This window comes from Olea europaea, chromosome 10 (assembly GCF_002742605.1).
Source record: "Olea europaea var. sylvestris chromosome 10, O_europaea_v1, whole genome shotgun sequence".
In the NCBI taxonomy this organism is placed as follows: Eukaryota; Viridiplantae; Streptophyta; class Magnoliopsida; order Lamiales; family Oleaceae; genus Olea; species Olea europaea.
Window position 1 is genome coordinate 239,115 of NC_036246.1, and position 19,602 is coordinate 258,716.

General features: G+C 36.1%; 3 protein-coding genes across 4 annotated transcripts in view; 2 read left to right on the plus strand and 1 right to left on the minus strand.

Moving 5' to 3' along the window:
* Positions 1 to 2,291: 2,291 nt before the first annotated feature.
* LOC111400767 (putative ankyrin repeat protein RF_0381) lies at positions 2,292 to 7,830 on the plus strand. The gene is made up of 4 exons (XM_023028163.1): positions 2,292 to 2,829; positions 4,793 to 5,068; positions 5,557 to 5,694; positions 6,154 to 7,830. The coding sequence occupies exons 1-4, from the start codon at positions 2,500 to 2,502 to the stop codon at positions 7,681 to 7,683; spliced, it is 2,274 nt and encodes a 757-aa protein (XP_022883931.1). The 5' UTR covers positions 2,292 to 2,499; the 3' UTR covers positions 7,684 to 7,830.
* A 722-nt stretch (positions 7,831 to 8,552) lies between these two features.
* Positions 8,553 to 13,712, plus strand: LOC111400768 (transcription termination factor MTERF5, chloroplastic-like). The gene is made up of 4 exons (XM_023028164.1): positions 8,553 to 8,835; positions 11,942 to 11,991; positions 12,091 to 12,306; positions 12,403 to 13,712. The coding sequence occupies exons 1-4, from the start codon at positions 8,765 to 8,767 to the stop codon at positions 13,521 to 13,523; spliced, it is 1,458 nt and encodes a 485-aa protein (XP_022883932.1). The 5' UTR covers positions 8,553 to 8,764; the 3' UTR covers positions 13,524 to 13,712.
* Positions 13,713 to 14,520: 808 nt separating this feature from the next.
* Positions 14,521 to 19,602, minus strand: part of LOC111400769 (phosducin-like protein 3) — a 5,840-nt gene continuing 758 nt past the window's right edge. The window contains exons 2-5 of one of the 2 annotated variants that reach the window (XM_023028166.1): positions 17,354 to 17,436; positions 16,325 to 16,468; positions 16,009 to 16,214; positions 14,521 to 14,965 (exon numbers count right to left, since the gene is read on the minus strand). In XM_023028166.1, coding sequence (XP_022883934.1) covers positions 14,808 to 14,965; positions 16,009 to 16,214; positions 16,325 to 16,468; positions 17,354 to 17,436 — 591 coding nt within the window. In that variant the 3' untranslated portion in view covers positions 14,521 to 14,807. Of the gene's footprint in view, positions 14,966 to 16,008; positions 16,215 to 16,324; positions 16,469 to 17,353; positions 17,706 to 19,602 lie in introns of those variants that run through there. The other variant, XM_023028165.1, reaches the window with a different exon arrangement.

Here is a 19,602-nt window from a genome sequence, read left to right on the forward strand (position 1 = left end):
GACGATTTGATGCTCTTTGCTAAAGGTGATTTATATAACGGTTAGAATTTTGATGAATTCTCTTTCTAAGTTTGAGGATGTGTCAAGATTTACCATGAATGCTAGCAAATCTAGCATGTATACGACGGGCATTCATGGACAAAAGCTAGACAATATTGTTGCATTGACCAACATCCCTAAAGGCTCTATGCCGTTCCAATATTTGGGAATTTCATTTGTCGCCAAGAAATTAAAAATTAGCTCATATGATGTGCTCCTTGATAAATTTTCAACCTACATTTGTGCATGGACAAGATCTCATTTTTCTTATGCTAGTAGGATAGAGCTTGTTAGAGTCGTACTACATGGTGTAGAATGTTTTTGGATATCTATATTTCCCATCCCATCTACAGTAGCTTCGAAAATTATTAAGCCCTTGTTTGAGCCCCATTCTTTTGATAAAAATGAATTTTTGAATAGTGTATTGATGGAAAATTATGGTTAAAAAATAAGGAAAAATTTTTGGATTTGCGTATAATATTATTTTATTGAAAAATGTATTATTGAAATGATGTCAAACACCGTTTAAGAATGTATTTTTTTTTTTCAAAGAATGAGCTTTGCCAAAATTTTCTTTGGGGTACTAAAAAATCATTGGTTGTTTAGAGTACCATTTGCCTACGAAAGGAGGAGAGCGGCCTTGGTTTTAGAGATATAAAAAGCTAGAATTAAGCTCTTCTTGCCAAAGTCCTTTGGAATATTCATGCTAAGAATAATACTTTATGGGTAAAATGGATTAACCAAGTATACCTTCGAGGGAAGTATTTTTGGAGTACACGGCAAGGAAAAGTGACTCTCAATTGCTCAAAAGATTGTTGAAAATAAGAGACGTGATTGTTGGGAATTTGGGGACTGCTCAAACTGCTAGAAGCATGTTGTCCAACTTGAGTAATGCTGGCTAGTTTTGCGTTCGGGTTGGTTACGACCATTTTCAGTCGAAGGGAGAAATGAAGGTGTGGACGAGGGAGGTTTGGAGTTCTTTTATCACTCCAAAACATGCTTTTATCTTATGGTTGGGTGCCTAATCGAAACTACTAACTAAGGATCGATTGTTGCATCTTAACATTGACAAGAATTGTATTTTTTGTGGGTCACACTTGGAAACGGGACAACATTTATTTTTCAACTCTTTAACCTCTAGGAGGATCAATGCTTGGATGGAGATCAGGAGATTGATGACTACAATTCCGAATGCTTTGAAGTGGATCAATAAAGAGGTCCGGGGACATCTTTGCAAAGTAAATCCCAAAAAATTATACTTACTAGTACCACTTACTATATTTGGATGGCATGGAATAGAATTTTTTTTGAGGAACTTAGTCCACATGTGAAAAGTATAGTTAGACGAATTAAAATACACATATACAAGATTATATTTGTTTTGTACCGTAAGTTTTGATTCATTTTTTGAGTATTTAGCGATGGGATTATAGTGCTTATTGTTTGTACATCTTTATCATTTTATTTGCCTGGAGATGCTCGGAGTAATTGTATTTCACTTTGTTCTTGTTTGCTCGAGTATGCTTGAAATACTTGTAAATGAGTTTTGATCAAAAGATTTTACATTGACCGATAAGAAAAATATAGGAAAATTTGAAGTTGAGTTTTCGAATCTTTCAAAACAATGCGAATAGATCAAAATAAGCGGTAAAAGGATACCTAGACGGTTTCCCTTCAAAAATCCGTTACTTGACCAAAATTCAAACGTTTGACCATAATTTAATAATAAATAATTTTTTAACCTTTATTAATTAAAACGATAAAAATTTGAATAGGAGGTTACAAACCTTATCAAAATTCTTAATAAATATGTTCTTGAAGGACTTCTAATGATTATAATAAAAAAATCTTTTAGTTAATGAAAATGAATTCCACAATTTTTTTACCACTCGATCATCTATCTCAATTTAATTTATTTATTTTTCCAAATAATATATATGATGACATAAACCAGCGTCATAAGAACAAATTTCCGGATCAACCAATTTGATTGGAGGTCCAAAATCAAAATCATTCTTTTTCTAATGTGCGGACCCATTGTTGATTTGAAGAGGAAATGTCACGTAATTAGCAGATGATAGCTTGAAGTTGGCGTGGTTGATCATCTCATCTCAGGATTCCGTGCAGCTGATGCACAGTATTTTATTTTCAATTGCCAATGCCATCCCCGCCTCTCTTTTTTAACCCAACCCTAACCGTGGTTGGTTAATGTGAAAAATGCCAATAAATAACCCTCAACTCCCTTTCTGTCTCTGGCGCTCACTGCTTTCAAGTTTCTCCTCTCTCTCTCTCTCGTCTCCATTCTCTCTAGTGAGAGAAACTAATAAACAACACTGCTAGCTCGTACTTCTCCACCTATAAATAGCTATACGATATATACACGCACGGAGAGTGTGTGTGTGTGTCTTGTGAAGGTTTATAGTAGTGAAGTTGGTTTCTCCACCTAGTGTTCAGCCGGAAATGATGGTGTTAAGGCACGGAGGGGGTGGGGGAGGTTTTCTCGCCGGCAAACAGGTGGTTCCAGTGGACTATGAAGCGGAGGTCTCGCAGCGACTTCTAGAAGCGTCGCTTTCTAACGATCTGAAATCGGTATACGAATGCCTTACCGATCCGTTCGTTGACGTGAACTACATTGGTGCTGTTTGCCTGAAGATTCGCAAGATGGAGCTGATTTTGCGCGAGGAATTGCCGAGCGAAGTTTGCGTCTATTGGGAGGAGTTTCGGACTGATGTTACGGCATTGTTTATCGCGGTTCACAATGGAAATGTGGTTCTCGCGAGGAAATTACTGGTAAGTTGAGCTTGATTGTTGATATCTATACTATTGTGTTTTGTTGATTCTGATTCTTTCTCATTTTATCTTTCCACAGCTTATCTGCTTTTTTTCGATTTTAAACTGATCAGATATACTCCCTGTGGCGTGTGATTTTATTTCATTTTTGGATTACTGAAATCTTGGTTTGTTCGTTTTTGCCATATTTTATACTTTTTATTCATTTCAGGCTTTATTCAAAATTTGAAATTTGGTGAGTTAATGTTACCTCTTATCTGAACTTTTTGAAATGCCATAATCGTTTGAATTTTGAACGGCAAGCTTCATATATGCTGCGTCATTACTGGCACCTTAAAAAACAGAAGTAATTTCCCCAAAGCTACGCTGCACCATCCACCTTATGCCAATTTGAGGCTTTTAGACGTTTAGAGGCCAAACTCTCACTGTCTTTTGACTATTACTCTCGTCCTTTACCGCTTTGCTCTCTAAATTGACTTGATAAATCTGATTCAAAAAAATTCATTGTGGATATCTATTTAATTTGCTACTGTAAATATTTTGCTTTGTTATTTGATCTATCGATATTTACAGTGTACAGTGGTTTATGTTTCACCTGATACTCCTAACAAAAGTTTACTAAGCCAAATTTGCACTTGTTTTCAGCTATATTTTGGAAGCCTCTTGCAATTTATTCACTATTTTTTGTATTGTACCCCAATTTCGTGTTTTATTGTTCGTATGCAACCTTTAGGATCCTAGATCTTGACCTTTGTTTATGGGACTTCATAACTCTATTCCAGTATGAACCAAATCTACTTTTCAAATTTTCCGTGTTGTATTTTTTGTAGTTAGTTTGGAACTTTTGACTCTGCGAATATCTAATGGAGACAGGAAGAGACGACTCGATCTTATAAGTTGACTAATATACGTGCACTTCAGCTAAGGCCCCGTTTGGTACACAATAAAAAATATAATCATTACAGGCTCACACAAAAAATAAAAAGTCAAATATGGTGGCTTGATGTGAGGATAACGGTCATATTTTTCATTTTAATGGGCAAATAATGGAAAACAAACGAGGGCTTAAAAATAATTCAATGTAAGTTAAAGCTCTTCGTTCCTCTTTCTTTAGTACCTGATTGCTTTTGTTTCTCGATCTTATAAGTTGACTAATATACGTGCACTTCAGCTAAGGCCCCGTTTGGTACACAATAAAAAATATAATCATTACAGGCCACACAAAAAATAAAAAGTCAAATATGGTGGCTTGATGTGAGGATAATGGTCATATTTTTCATTTTAATGGGCAAATAATGGAAAACAAACGAGGGCTTAAAAATAATTCAATGTAAGTTAAAGCTCTTCGTTCCTCTTTCTTTAGTACCTGATTGCTTTTGTTGCCCTTTTCTTCCATTTAAATAACTACTGATGTTTCCCTTGAGTCTTTACCTCCACAATGTTGGTCGTCTAATTTTATTTGTTTATTCTTCTTAAATACGGGGTTTGCTTTATACACTGAATTTTCTATAAACTGTGGTATGCCAAAGGCGAGGGTCTGAGGGCTCAAATTTGCATTATTGGAGTGACTTTAGGTGATATCTCTCTTTCACTATATAATTAAAATTTATTTGTTTCGATTATGGGCTCTAAATGAAACAGAAGTCCCCTTCGACAAGCTCGCCAAAGCCAAAAATAAATAATAAATAAAAGAAATAGGGGATGCGAATTTGTTCTCTCACTCTCTCTCTTTCTCAGTGACTGCCCATGTATTATTTATGATGATTCCACACCTCATTGTCTATAGCAAAAGGTTGTCATTCATTCTGTCTGTATGTGGCCAACATCCCCTGCACTGATTGCAACCCCATACTGAAAAATTATTTTGAGTCAATAATGGGTGGTGTTATGTCTTCTTCCTGAGATTTTGTCCTTTTCTGATCTGCAATGACTCATAAATTTTGGCATTTTCCTGAACTGGCAGAGTGTCGGAGCTGACGTCAACCTGCAACTGTTTAGGGGATTTTCAATAACTGCAGCTGTGAGGGAGGGCCACCTTGAGATCCTAGAGATCTTACTCAAGGCTGGGGCATCTCAGCCAGCTTGTGAAGAAGCGTTGCTAGAAGCCAGCATTCATGGGCGTGTTAAATTTGCGGAGATGCTTATGGGATCTGATCTTATTCGACCCCATATTGCCGTTCATGCTCTTGTCATTGCATCCTGTAGAGGTTTTGTGGATTTGGTGGATGCTCTCTTGAAGGTAAAACTGTATTCCGGGTGGCCCGTGTAAACTGTTGCATGGAGTGTTTGCTATTGATGACTGATTCAAATTGAGCAATTACTTATTTTTGAAAACATAAAATCGATGTATTAACAAAAGCAATGAACTAAGTTCTGAACCAAATAAATTTGGAGTTGGCCAAATGAAACAATTTTCGTTATGTTCAATTCTCTGTTAAACTAACAAGAAATCCAATGAAATCAAATCTCTGCAACCATATCAACCCCATTCTAATATTAGATTACAACGAAAAAAGACCTCCATTACTAAGTTTGACTAATTGGTTGGTTTACATATACAGTGCAATTGATTTGTGCATTTTAATTTTCTAATACCGAGCAGGCTATAAATGGCTAACTTGATAGTGGATTGTGGGTTTCAATTTAATATCTTTGTCTCACTATTATGCTCTCATAGAGCCTTGAGCATATTTTTGTCGTATTGATCTACTTGCCGCATAATGGCAGTGTGGAGTGGATGTGAATGCAACGGATCGTTTCTTGCTTCAATCATGTAAGCCTTGTCTGCATGCAAATGTTGACTGTACGGCACTTGTGGCTGCTGTTGTCAGTAGGCAGATTTCTTCTGTTCGTCTTCTGCTGGGGGTAAGTAAATTTACACTCAATTAACATCAATATCAAATTATGCCTGCAGGAAAAATTCATAGTTCATCTTGCTGAGTTTCCAAACTGTGGATGTCTATGCTGGAATATCAACTTTAGAGCATTGATAAATGAAAACAGAACATAAACAATAAGATGAATCCTATGTACCAAAAGCATTCTGGTTGTGGACAAAATATAACATCCTCGTGTTCGTAGGTACTAACGGTGCAACAAATTAAATTAGATGGCATTTTGAACTTGGTATTCATCATTAAATAGATTTCATTTCTTAGTACTGGATAATGACTGGGATCTCACGAGGTATTTTGCTTCTATAGACACTAGTTTACACTGCATCAGATTTATATTCCCTTACACGGTGACAAGTTTTTTTTGCTTTTCTTTTTGAACTTGGTTACTGACATTGGATTTTTTCTTCATTCAAATTTCGAAAACAAGGCTGGTGTTAGAATTGATGTCAAAGTGCAACTTGGAGCATGGTCATGGGATATGGCTTCAGGTGAGGAATTTCGAGTAGGTGCAGGACTGGCAGAACCTTATCCCATTACTTGGTGTGCTGTGGAATATTTTGAATCGACTGGTGCTATCTTGCACTCGCTCCTCCAATATATCTCCCCCAACACTCCTCACTGTGGAAGAACTCTACTCCACCATGCCATTCTCTGTGGCAATGTAGGAGCCACTAAGGTGCTTCTGAAATGTGGCGCTCACATAGAGACCCCAGTCAAAACCACTAGAAACACTCAGTTTCGTTCAATACATATGGCTGCCCATCTTGGAAAGATGGCGATTCTTCAGTGTTTAATTGATTCTGGCTGTGATCTGAATTCAAAAACAGAGACCGGTGAAACAGCTTTAATGATCTGTGTCAAATACAAGCAGGAAGAGTGCCTTAAAGTATTGGCCAGGGAAGGTGCTGATTTTGGATTGGTTAATATAAGTGGCCAATCTGCAAGTTCTATTGCTGGTTCCTGTGGGTGGTATCTTGGATTTCAACAAGCATTGCTTGATGTGATTCGAAATGGGAAAGTGCCCACATCTAGCGACATTTTTGTATTTTCACCTTTACTATTTGTAGCTCGATCAGGAGATGTTGTTGGCTTGAAAGCTCTGATTGGACAGGGAGACATTGACCTTGATAAGCAGGATGAAAGAGGTTTCTCTGCGGTTATGGTTACAGCAAAGGAGGGTCATGTTGATGCATTCCGATTGCTTGTTTATGCTGGGGCTGACGTAAAGCTGTGTAATAAGTCTGGTGAAACTGCCATTACACTGTCTAAGCAGAGTCCAAATAGAGATCTCTTCGAAAAGGTGATGCTTGAGTTTGCTCTTGAAAAGGGGAATCGTATTGGTGGAGGATTTTATGCCTTGCACTGTGCAGCTCGCCGTGGGGATTTGGACGCGGTCAGGTTGTTGACAAGTAAGGGTTATGATGTCAATGCTTCTGATGGGGATGGCTACACACCCCTCATGCTGGCAGCGAGGGAGGGCTATGGGAGCACGTGTGAGTTCCTCATCTCTTGTGAAGCGCAATGTGACATAAAAAATGCTAGAGGCGAAACTGCACTATCGCTAGCGAAGAATAATGGACGGCAGAATGAAGCTGAGAATGTGATCCTAAATGCACTAGCACGCAAGCTAGTGCTTGGTGGTTCACCTGTGCGAAAGCACACCAAGGGAGGGAAAGGGGCTCCGCATGCAAAAATTGTGCAAATGGTGGGACATACTGGAGTTTTACGTTGGGGAAAATCAAGGTGTCGCAATGTCATATGCCACGAGGCAGAAGTAGGACCAAGTTTATGCTTTCAGAGAAATAGGCATAGGAAAGGTGATGCCAATGAACCTGGAATTTTTCGAGTGAAGACAACAAAAGACAAGGAAATGCATTTTGTGTGTGAGGGTGGAGTTGAAATGGCAGAGTTGTGGGTGCGAGGAATAAGGCTTGTGAGTTGTGACAAGAGAGGCTAGGCAGACCTTGTAGTGCTGAAGAAGCTTCTAGGATGTACAGATATGTAGGAGTACCTCATCTCGAAGTACTTGGAATTCGGTTTTGATTGCCTTCGTTGTAAATTTATCCTGAATAGAGAGACAATTGAGAGATGATTCATTCTGGTAGGACCAATCTCGGTATTATTTCTTTGTTAATTAATAATTAGTGTAATATTTAGATTGGTGCGGGGAGGGGTGGAAGGATAATATCCAAACAGATGCACTCGTCGGGCAATATCAGTTAGAGCCCAGCCAAGACGCAATGATGAGAGAGTTGAGATTTGCTGTCCAATTTTGCCGTCTAAATGGCTGATCATCCAATTTTGACCATCTTTAACTCACCATACTCCTTATAAAATCATAATGCTAAATGCCATAATTTCATTGGTTAAAAAAAACAAATTAACTATTTTTTCCTTGAATAAAAGCTTATTTATCATAAAATGTTTGACATACACTCACAATGCGCGCGACCTGCTTGAATAAAAAATATCAAAAAAAGTGCTCCCTATTGTGATTGTGCTATCAATATAGACTGATTGTTTTTACTTATAAGTAAGAAAAAAGAAAGTAATTTATAAACATGATCAAACGTGGTTATTTTGAAATCTATCTTAACCCAGTCAAAAACAAGTAATGCCATTTTTTGTTTTGAGAATTGTGTACTCTCACTGAATTGCATCAATTGAAAATAAAATTGAAGCTTCATTTCTTTGTTCAACTAAGAGAATTGTAAAAGTAACGTATTTGATAAAAAATAAATCTCTAATAATTCTTATGTCCAAATTTTCAATGACATATCAAATTCCACCAAACGAACAGCTCGTAATTCCCCTTTGATGGAAATATAAAATAAAATTGGAAGAAGGAAGAATAGGAAAGGGAAACAAACAAATAAAGGGCGCTCAGCAACAGCCGACTTTAGTTTGGACTGAAGAAGTTATACCCTGCGGCTGATATTTAACAAAACGACATATCCCAATCTAGTGGCCATACTCCAGGCTCCCTTAGACTACATTTTTTTTTCTTTTGGTTTTCAGATATTTCTCACTGGAGCAAAATGAAAGCTTCCATTTTTGTTAGACCTGCAGGACTTCTATTTGTTTCAAGAAAAACGTTTCCCCACTCAAGGTACGCTCCTTTTTAATTTCGTTTTCATAGTTCTTTTTTACTTGAAATAAACGTGTTTTGTAAACAAATCTAATGAAACTAGTGTTTTTAATGCGTTATTTTCGGCCAAAGTGTGCTATTTCTTCATTCTTGTTCCCTGAATGCAAAGGAAATTTTCAGTAATTATTGGTTACTGCCATCTGATGACAAATAGTTCATTTGGTAGACAATGGAGATCGAAGGCCAATTGGAAATATATGCTAATGAAATAGCAAAGCCCATAATACATTACTTCAAATTATTGTTTAGGGATTCAAATTCTGCTATTCTTTCTTCCTCCACTTCTTATTCTTCATTTTTTTTTTAATTTTTTAATTTTAATTTTTGAATTGAACCCATTGCTTGTGGACAGGGCTGTACAACCAGAAGGGTCATTTTATTTTTTTATTTTATTATTTATTATTTTTTTTTTTTGGAGGAAATGGAAGCCCTATGTTAGGTTTTTTCCTATGAATTTGTTATTCTATTCTTTATGCAATTTTGAACTTTTTTCAATTTTTTTTTTTTTTTTGCAAATGCTAATCAAAGATAAGGAAGGTTTTTTAGGCTTTCTTGCCTTAACCTGATTTGGGAAGTTTGGTGCCAAGTTTTATTCATTTGAAAATCAATACGATGGACCTAGGCCTTACCTCAACGGAGTTTACGACAGAAACCAGAAAGAAATTAAGCTTAGTACAAGAGCATTTACAAGTGAATCTATACAAATTATCAAGAAAAAGACTCTTTTTCAATCTCAAACTAGAAAAGCTCCATTTGTCAAGCCTTAGTGGTCCCAAGATTTCTCCAGCCAGATCTTGAGGAAGTAATATCTTGAAGTTCATCTCTTTATCTTCGGTATTAGCTAACCAATCTGCCACTAAATTCCCTTCTCTCTAAATGTGAGTAAAGGCAACATCAAATTGCCGTTGCTAATTTATGTGCTCCAGATGATATTTTACATGCCAAGAGACGGGTATATCTTTAGTTATAAGTTGAATAGAAGCCTGTGAATCTACTTCAACCCAAACTGTTGCAATATTAACCTCAATCCAGTGCTCAACTCTTTAATTTCAGCTTGTAGACGGGAACAAGAGCCATAAAACTTATAATAGCAATAATCAATTCACCCTTGCTGTCTCGAATGATCCCCTCACCGGCGGCCTAGTTTATTTTTGCATTTAGACAACCATCAGAATTGAGTTTAAAAGTTTCGGCATTGGGTCCCTCTAATAAATCACTTCTGGCTGTTTCTGAAAAGTGGCTATCTGCTTATGCAACTTTGAACTTGTTTTATATTTCTTTCTCGTTTCATTCTGATATAATATGCGTTGATTTTAATAACACTGTACAAAGATATCCTTTCCTTCCTTTTCCCATTGAATTCCACCAAATTTTCAACATAAGAAATGCATAGTAGCAATTGAACAATACCATCAACTACAAAAGTGAATACAAATAAAAAAGGAGAGTCTTTGTACATCTAAACTGTGATGATGGGCATTATATTTGCTACACTATATTCCGCTTTATGATAAAATGAAAAACAGATATAACCTATTAATGATACAAATATATATAGCATTCGCTTGAGTGGAGTTGCTTGAACAAATGATAAAAAGAAAAAAAGGAAAAAGAGAATATAATTGTTAGGTGAAGAACTTTGCATAAAAATTGAGGCATCAGCTGCACCATAATTATGACTGAACTGAACTGCTTCTATCACTTAGGTGCATCATCTTGGAAGAATCGCTAGGTGCATCATCTTGGAAGAATCGCCTTCTCAAGTGCAAGTTCAGTTTATACTGGAATGTCAGCTTGACATATAGCTAAAAATTGAAGAACTACATCCATTTGATGGCCCCTAGCAATTCCAGTTCAGTGCCCAATACCCTTTAAGCTTCTAGTTTCGATCGGATGTTTCTGAATTTCACACTTACAGACCATTTACGACACACTCAAACACCCAAAATATTCGACTGCACAAAAATATTTATAGAAGAAAGGCCTCCATACTTTTAATACCCTCAGGACTCATTTTCTCTGAAGAGCTAATTTTCCCATTTAAGGTAATTGCCCTTTTTCCTTTATGACCATTCTTTTTATTACCATTACAAGAAACTACTATTTTCTGTGTGTGTTTATGTTAGCATGCAGATTTAATTGGGCACAAATTTTATATAGTTCTATTTGAGCCGCATTCTTTCAAAAAAAAATACATTTTTAAACAATGATTTGATATCATTTCAATAACATATTCTTGAATAAAATAATATTACACTCAAATCCAAAACTTTTCCTCATTTTTAACCACACATTCTCCATCAATCCACTATTCCAAAATACATTTTTTCAAAATAATGTGGCTCACACACACACATAACTCTTTTTATTATATTTTTTTTTATGAATGTGCTTTTCTTTGTGCTCATTTTTTATTCTTGAATGCAATTTAAAGTTCTAATGGTTGTTGAGTGCTTCCATTCGTGGCAGATAATTTTTGGTGGACAATTTATTTGGTTGTTGAAGAGTTGATTTGTTATTATGGTGAAATCTAAGAAATTTTACATTTCTAGTAACACGGAACTTAATTGATGACTTCCAGTCATCCACTCACAGGCAAAAAAGGGTTGCCTTCAACTATGGATCCGTAATGTTTGCATACCATAGACAAAAAATAAAGGAAATTCAAAAGTCAGATGATTTGCTCTCAGATACAGAAGTAGACTGTTCACAGTCTCAAAGAAAAATATTTTTTCCAATCAAATAATGAAACAACGCAACCCCCTCCAACTTTACTTTAAACCCTTGTTTGTGGCTGAAAATTCCATGACATTTGATTTGCACCTTAAGTGTCAAATTAGGGGCACGACATTGAATTAGAACAGCTCCATACTAATATGTAATCAACCAGCCTTGAGGTTTATAGCTGTTGACCTCGAAGAAATATTAACTAGCCTAATTTCAGTTAATATGAAATCGTCCAAGTTGTGAAATATTTATAAGAACCAGTAATCACAAAAATGGCAGTCTGGTATTTAATACTAATATATTATCTAATGTCTGACTTCGTGCCAATGAATATATGCAGGACTAGAGTTACCTTTCCCCAGAAGGTTTTCTTTTGCCAAGCAAAGTACAGTAAGCTATTAAAACTCTTAATTTACCCAATATGCTTGCATTTTGTTTTACCATTTTTTCCAAAATAATATTGTTGGATTTTTCTTCATTGATTGACAGGTGGTTCTGGAGTTGATGGAAAATTCAGCTTAAGGGTGGTCCCTCCGGCCTTGTTGGCTGCAGAAAAGGAAGAAGCCAAGGCTGTTCTAACCTTGTTCTTGAAGAAACAAGGTTTAAGTAATGTGGTGGCAGCGAGAACTATCAATAAGTCAGATGCTTTTGTTGATCATCTAGTGTCAAGGCTCCATTCTGTTCACAAGTCTCGCTACTTAGTAGGTTTGGTTTCTAATTTTGTTTCTCCCCCTATAGAACACTTGAAAGCAATTACTTTCTTTCGAATTCCATTGTCACAAAGCTTTCTTGGCTTTCCAGGTCGGGAACTTTCGACTCTTGAGATCCGGGAAGCTCTCATTCCGTACCTCGAGACACTATTTGAGGAGTACGGAGGCATTTTGGTAGATGTTGTCGAAAATTTTTCAAAATCACCTGTTGAGGAAAAATTAGAAGAAAATGTTCAAAAACAAACTGTAATAGAAACTTCAGTTGCATCAGTTTCTCCTTCGGTTGCTTCCTCTGACTCGAGGAAGCTAAAAGCCTTGGCTCGAGTTAGTGACATTAGCCCGACTGGGAAGCTTCCTTCACACATTGTCTACCTTGTAGATCTTGGCATGAAAATTGAGGCAATCAGGGAAGTGATACGCAAGTTCCCAGCTTTTGCCTACTATAGTTTGGAGGGGAAAATCAAGCCTGTTGTTGAATTTCTTCTTGATCTAGGTGTGCCGAAATCAGACATTCCCACCATCCTAACTAAAAGACCTCAGCTTTGTGGAATTAGTCTAACTGAAAATCTGATCCCCACCATGGAATTTCTTGAGGATTTAGGCGTGGACAAAAGACAATGGGCAAAAGTTATCTATCGCTTTCCACCGCTTCTCACTTACAGCAGACAAAAACTAAAAGCAACTGTGGATTTTCTCTATGAGATGGGACTCTCAGCCGAGAATGTGGGTAAGGTTCTTACACGCTGCCCAAATATTATAAGTTACAGCGTGGAGGATAAGTTACGACCAACTGCTGAGTATTTCCGTTCATTGGAGGTTGATGTTGCTGTTCTTCTTCATCGATCTCCTCAAACTTTTGGTCTTAGCATTGAGGCTAATTTGAAGCCTGTGACAGAATTTTTCCTTGAAAGGGGGTATAGTTTGAAAGATGTTGCAACTATGATCTCAAGATATGGAGCACTGTACACTTTTAGCTTGCCAGACAACTTGATATCGAAATGGGATTTTTTCTTGACCATGGTTTATCCAAGATCTGAGTTAGTTAAGTTTCCACAGTATTTTGGTTACAGTTTAGAAGACAGGATCAAACCTCGATATGAAATTATTAGAAAATGTGGTGTCAAATTACTGTTGAACCAGATGTTGTCTCTCTCAGAAGAAGACTTCCATAAACTTCTGAAGAAAAAAATGGAGAAAATGCTTGATGATTAACTTCTATGCATTGTATGTAGTAGATATAGTTCAATAATGAAGGGTGTACATGACTTGATCCAACTTCAGTTTGATATGGTGTTCCCTCTTGTAATGAATATTCGCTGGTTTTAAGATTTGGCCAAGTATTTGAATTATATTTGGCTGGAGAACGATATGGATATTCAATTGCTGAAGGATTTTGACCTACATACTTTCAGTAATTAAGATTTGTGTACGAGAATAGGTACAAGTTGAAGCGACGCACGATCTGATTTTGAAGTGTCCATGTCCGATAACTTTACAAATACTCCTTCAGTCCAAAAAATTAGAAATGCCTAACATGGGCCTTTTTTTTTTTTTTTTTTTTTTTTTTTTTTTTTTTTTGGTAAAAATACCTCTTTCATTAAATATAAGCATTTAACATTTATCTCCCTTTATATTTTTTTCAAAAATAAACTTCATTTTCAATTAAAACCAATATTTCAATTTTTGCTATGTTACTTTAACTTTTTGTTCAACCAACACTATATCTAAATCATTACCTTCAATAGCTCCATCTTATTTATGGATGTCACAACGTACTCAATTTTAATTAAACTAACAAAATTCTATTCCTCGTATGGTAACAAACAGGAGCAGAGCCAAGGGACAATACACACACTCACACACTCTAGACTAATATATATATATGGTTCACGAATGTGTATAATCTACTAAAAATGTTAAAGACAGAGTGATACTAGAATGACTATAGCGTAACTTATCATGTTTCTATTACGAAGTGACGATGATCATCCACATGTCCAATCCATTTCTATCTATTTATAAATTCTTCCCAAATGGATGCCTAAAATCATTCATGAAATTAATACCACAAATAAAATTCTCATAAAAAACTTCACAGAGAACATTTTCAAAGTTTGAATTACATAAATATGAATTTCTAGCCAGAAACATTTGAAGCCTATTGAATTTTTGTTGTGAGGGGGAGATGCAAATGCTGTTGTTCACATCATTCACGAATTTGATCGAACCAAATTAAACATATTTGTTAAACCACAAAGGATTTAAGGTATTTGCTAGAGATCTAATAAGTTTTCTCTTTTACTAGGAAAAATTATATATCTTACCACAAGAACCCCATTCGACAATTCACACAACAACATAGTAATAAACCTGTCACAGATATCTGATCAGAAAAGAAGGAAATAACTCACACTACAAAACACAAAAATCCCCCTCCACCCACCAAAAAGAAAAAGGGAAAAAAACAAATGGAAAGAAATGAAAAAGAAAACTTAATTAATCACTTGAAGATCCATCATCATCTTCGTGCTCTCTCACCACGCTCTCAACAAACTTCTTCGTGATTCCATCAAGGACAGCTTGGCGGGATTGCTCTCCACCACACTGTCCATCATTGAGCACGGGATCTGACTGGCAGAGAACGAGAGCAACACCTGAAAGATTAAAATATGCAATTCCATCACATTTCAAGAGGAATTGAGCAGCCTGAAATCGTAGAAAGACCTAAGAATACTAAGCCCCTGTTTGGTATGGATTATAAGTAGCTAAAAATCTCAAGTCAAACTCAACAACTAATTTTAGTCAAACATTTCATGGGACACACAGCTTTTCATTTATACATTTTATCAACTTTTATCAAAATCAAAATCTACTAAAAATTTGATTTTAATCTGCACCTAAATGGGGCAAAATATTTATTTGCCTATATGGAATAAACAATTTGATCCTCATTAAAGGTGTATTAATGAGGCTGGGGAATTTGATGACCTATAATATGGTGAGCTTGGAGTTATTTTTGGGACTCCCGTTCTTCTTTTTCTTTTTTGAGAATTTTAATAATTTAACAAAACTAAAAATATCAGACATTCACTGATTCACATATTCTGTTGAGGAATTCCATTCTTTACCTTTTCTCCTCTCCCTTGTATTTCAAACTATTCATTCTTAAAAGAATAAAATATTTAACACAATGTGAAATCTGTTCAACCATTACATCAGAATTTGAAAAATATACTTTAAGCCTTTTTTTCCCTTTATATCTATTTTTCGATTGGCCAGGGGAGGTTGATGAGGTATTTGCCTTGGGGAAGGACTCGGAGAAAGTATACAGTGGTATTTTGTTTATCTAAATGCATGAGAAGGAATTCACTAAAAACCACTTCCTAGAGAATCCTATTCCTATCTTTATTAGCGACACAGTTAACACTTCTACAAATAAAAAAAGTCATCTTTCTACTTGCCATTCCCACTACTCAATTTTAAGTTCTCCCAAACTTGTCCATGTTTTGAAAAGTCAACTAACATATTACTTTAACACCATTACAAACATTGAAACATATCGGTTGTCCCATAGACACGGCTCACAGCAATGTCTGAATAACCTAAAAGATAACTAATCATTTAAACTCTAAAGGATACCCATATAGATTAAAAATAAAAATAAAAAATTTACGGGCAAGGAGAGAAAGATGTATACTTTCGGGCGTGCATCTCCGACCAAAATTATGGAGCCCCACATGAGTAGCCTTAACAGCACCATTGTTATAAACCAGCAGCGTGGGAAGATTATGATCTGGATAGTTAGGAATGCACTCTGTGGATATAATTTTGACAAATTTTGTTGCAGTATATCTTGTTGCCAGTATTTGTATACATTCCAAAAGAAGACGGCACTCTGGAAATCTATTAAAAAGAAAAACAGTTAATAATAGAAGTCTTGATGTTGCCGATATTAAATTCGGTGGTAACTCAAAAAAGAACACAATCATTAGTGTGCTTGATAAGTACTTTACCCATCCTTGTACAACATCACTACTACCCAGACATCTGGAGGAGCTTGTGAAACTTCACGTACAAAATCTGATCCAGAAATTGGAACCACTGAACCAAACCGGGCAATCTTGACCGCTTCTCTCATCTCCATCAATCTCTTCTTCCTACGATAATTAGCATAAAACAAGACATAAGAACTAGAAGTGTTACTATATCATCTCGGATTCAGAAATTGTTGTTTTCTTTTCCTTTCCCAAGTTAAACAGTGGTATTTTTACAGATCTCATATACAGTAACCAAAACAGTGAGAGAGATGCCAAAACACAATATCTACAACTTTTTCACCCTTTAGAATTCTGTCTTGTGCTTCAAAATGAAATTTTGATGAACATTAGATCATCTTCACATCTTTTTAAGCCATTCACCACTCCTCCATCGTTAACTTCGAATTCAACTTTCCATGAAATATCCTAAAACAAAAAATGGTCAATTGATTCCCCCTCTGTATTTCTAGGTCCAGTGAATAGGAGACTAATTTTGCTACACCACCACCAAGTCCAAAGAAATTAAATACAATAAAAACAGAACCAAAAAAGAAATCCACGATGGCCTCTATTACACTACATTGTCTGATTCCTTCTTATCAAAGATAAAGCACCATGAACTTGATTTCGAGCTAATATTCACCGTATGAGTTCCTTCCACTATTATTTTACTACATTAACACTGCTGATAAAATCAGTATATCTGCGATTTACCTCTAGAATTAGGTTCGTGCTCAGTCACCAAATTAAGCGCCAGCCAAGTTAACAAAATTCCCATTTACAACAAGAACCAAGTTTAGTTTTAACAAATATTAATATAGAATTCCTATTTTCTTTATCTATCCCGGAAAAAGGAAATCCATGTTTCCTCAGCTGATAAAGTAAATTCAACCAAATCAAATGAATTACAAATCAGGAAAATATACACGAGGGACATTTCTCAATAGTTGCCATGACAAAGGTGTTATAGGAAAATAATTCATATAATGAAAAAGGGAGCAATACCTGTACTCTTGAAGGAAGCGATCGTCGTCGAGATCATCCTCAAGATCTTCTAACTCTTCCTCTGTTTTATCTTCTATCCATGCCTTGTCTTTAGCTATGGAATCCTCGTCATCGGCAACGGTGAAAGCCGGTGGCTTGAACGGCGCCGGCTTCGGCGGGAGGTTCCCTAATTTTCTCTGAATGTCGTCCCACTGCGTTGAGGCTCCTTCCACATCCTTATACACGAAGTGGTAATCTCCCATCGCCTTCTGCTCTGCGTTGGCGTTTTCTCTGAATCGGATCGATCGATTGATTCTGGAAAGCAAAAGAAAAAGCCAAATGCCAATTTAAGAGCGCGTTTGGCTGAGTGCAGGAAATACCGATTATGTCATTTAATTACAAGGGAAAACTACACTATTGGTCGCCATCCTATTAGTATTGTTACAAGTTGGACCTTAACTTATTCAATCGTGTCCAACATTTCAATTTTGTAGTACCATTGACTTCCATTTCATAAAACAAGACATTCAAATGAATGAAAAGAAAACCAATGGTGCTACACCTACGATGAAAAAATATACAGAGGGTGTTTGGTAGATATTTTTATATAAAAATGTATTTTTAAATAGTAAATTGATGGAAAATGTGTGGTTGAAAAATAAGGAAAAGTTTTTTATTTACGTGTAATATTATTTTAATAAAGAATGTGTGGTTAAAAAGAAGAGAGAGAAAAATGCATTTTGAAAAAAAATGGGTACCAAACGGGCTTACAAACATTTTACAGAATATACACATGAATTAGGCCCACCTCAAAAAAAATTCACGTGAGGCCACCTCATGTGTCTTCCCTGCCTCTGCTAGAAATGTCCAACAACGCGCCACGCAATCATAAAGTCGCCATCGTCGGAGAATAGAAAATACTTCCATTTGATGAGCCAATTCACACACTATCATCTATATATGTATGTTTATCTTTCCATTCGAGTATAAATAAGTGCAAAAAATGGATATACTATTCGCCTAGATCCAACGATGCCCTTCGTCAGTCCGGAGCCCTCATCCAAGCACTCCAGCAATCCACCGCCGGACGTGACATCTCCGTCATCACCAAGTCCGCCATTGAAGAGATCGTTGCCTCCCCTGCTTCCGCCTTCTCCAAGAAGCTTGCTTTTGACCTAATCCGCTCCACTCGCCTCACGGAGACCTATGGGTGAAAGGGGGCCAAAAACCCACATAATAAGTTGTAACATTCAATCGATCAGAATAACAAAAATTAAACTTGCAGAAAATAAAGAACACGAAAAGATTTTTCGGTCGAAGTCCCAGAGGTTCAGTGACTAAGCACCTAATCCCCTGTTGAGCATCCAATCAAAAATGGATATTGCTCGATTACACTAAAGCTCCAAAAATAGGCATCAAAGGTTACAAAGTTCAACCATTACAAAAATACACAGAAAAGAAACTTATCTCTTCAAGGGAACCACAGATCTGCCTCAGACCCACAACGAATCAACAGACCAAATCCCTAACCTCAACACATGAGGACTCTAAGTATCACTTAAGAATATACAAGTATTCAGTGGTTAACAACCTTCAAATTACACATCGAATGAAATGATTGATTACAAGAAAATAGGGAAACATAAAACCCTAACTCGAGAGAATAGAAGAACTCTCTCGAACCTCACTTGAAAAGTCAAACAAAATGAGCAGTCACACTGCCAAACGAAGCATCAAGTCCCTTATATATCACCAGAAAAATGTAACCCTTCATCCAACGGTAGGAATATAGCCAGGTGTCATCATCAGGCAGAATGTCACTTATAAAGTCGCATTTTCATAACACGTTTTAATAAGCTGAAAATATGGGAACAACAATACTATGGTTCGAACCACAACAATCTCCACCTTGCTACCATATTTTTAAGTTCAGTGCAACCAGGAGACAATATCACTTTCTTCTTTCATTTGCTCCAAGTACCTGCAATTTATCACATAGAATTAATAGATAATGTCTTCAAACAGTTTTTAAATTTGTTCAAAGGTATTATCTTTGTCCCCATATTAGATGTGTTATATTGTGTAGGTACTTTACCAATTTTCAAAATACCTTTTGAAATAATGTCTTTAATAAAATGATATTTAATGTCTATGTGTTTAGTCCTATCATGGTACATGGGGTTTTTACTAAGATGTATAGCACTTTGATTATCAGAATATAACGTTACATTTTCATCAACAAATCCAAGTTCCTTAAGTAATCCACTTAG

Excerpts from the sequence above, each read along its gene's own strand:
- LOC111400768 (XM_023028164.1), top strand. The coding sequence starts at position 8,765 with ATGAAAGCTTCCATTTTTGTTAGACCTGCAGGACTTCTATTTGTTTCA. Across the intron at positions 8,836-11,941 it reads AAAACGTTTCCCCACTCAAG|GACTAGAGTTACCTTTCCCC; the intron begins GTACGCTCCTTT and ends GAATATATGCAG. Across the intron at positions 12,307-12,402 it reads CAAGTCTCGCTACTTAGTAG|GTCGGGAACTTTCGACTCTT; the intron begins GTTTGGTTTCTA and ends TTGGCTTTCCAG.
- LOC111400767 (XM_023028163.1), top strand. The coding sequence starts at position 2,500 with ATGATGGTGTTAAGGCACGGAGGGGGTGGGGGAGGTTTTCTCGCCGGC. Across the intron at positions 5,069-5,556 it reads TGGTGGATGCTCTCTTGAAG|TGTGGAGTGGATGTGAATGC; the intron begins GTAAAACTGTAT and ends GCATAATGGCAG. Across the intron at positions 5,695-6,153 it reads CTGTTCGTCTTCTGCTGGGG|GCTGGTGTTAGAATTGATGT; the intron begins GTAAGTAAATTT and ends TTCGAAAACAAG.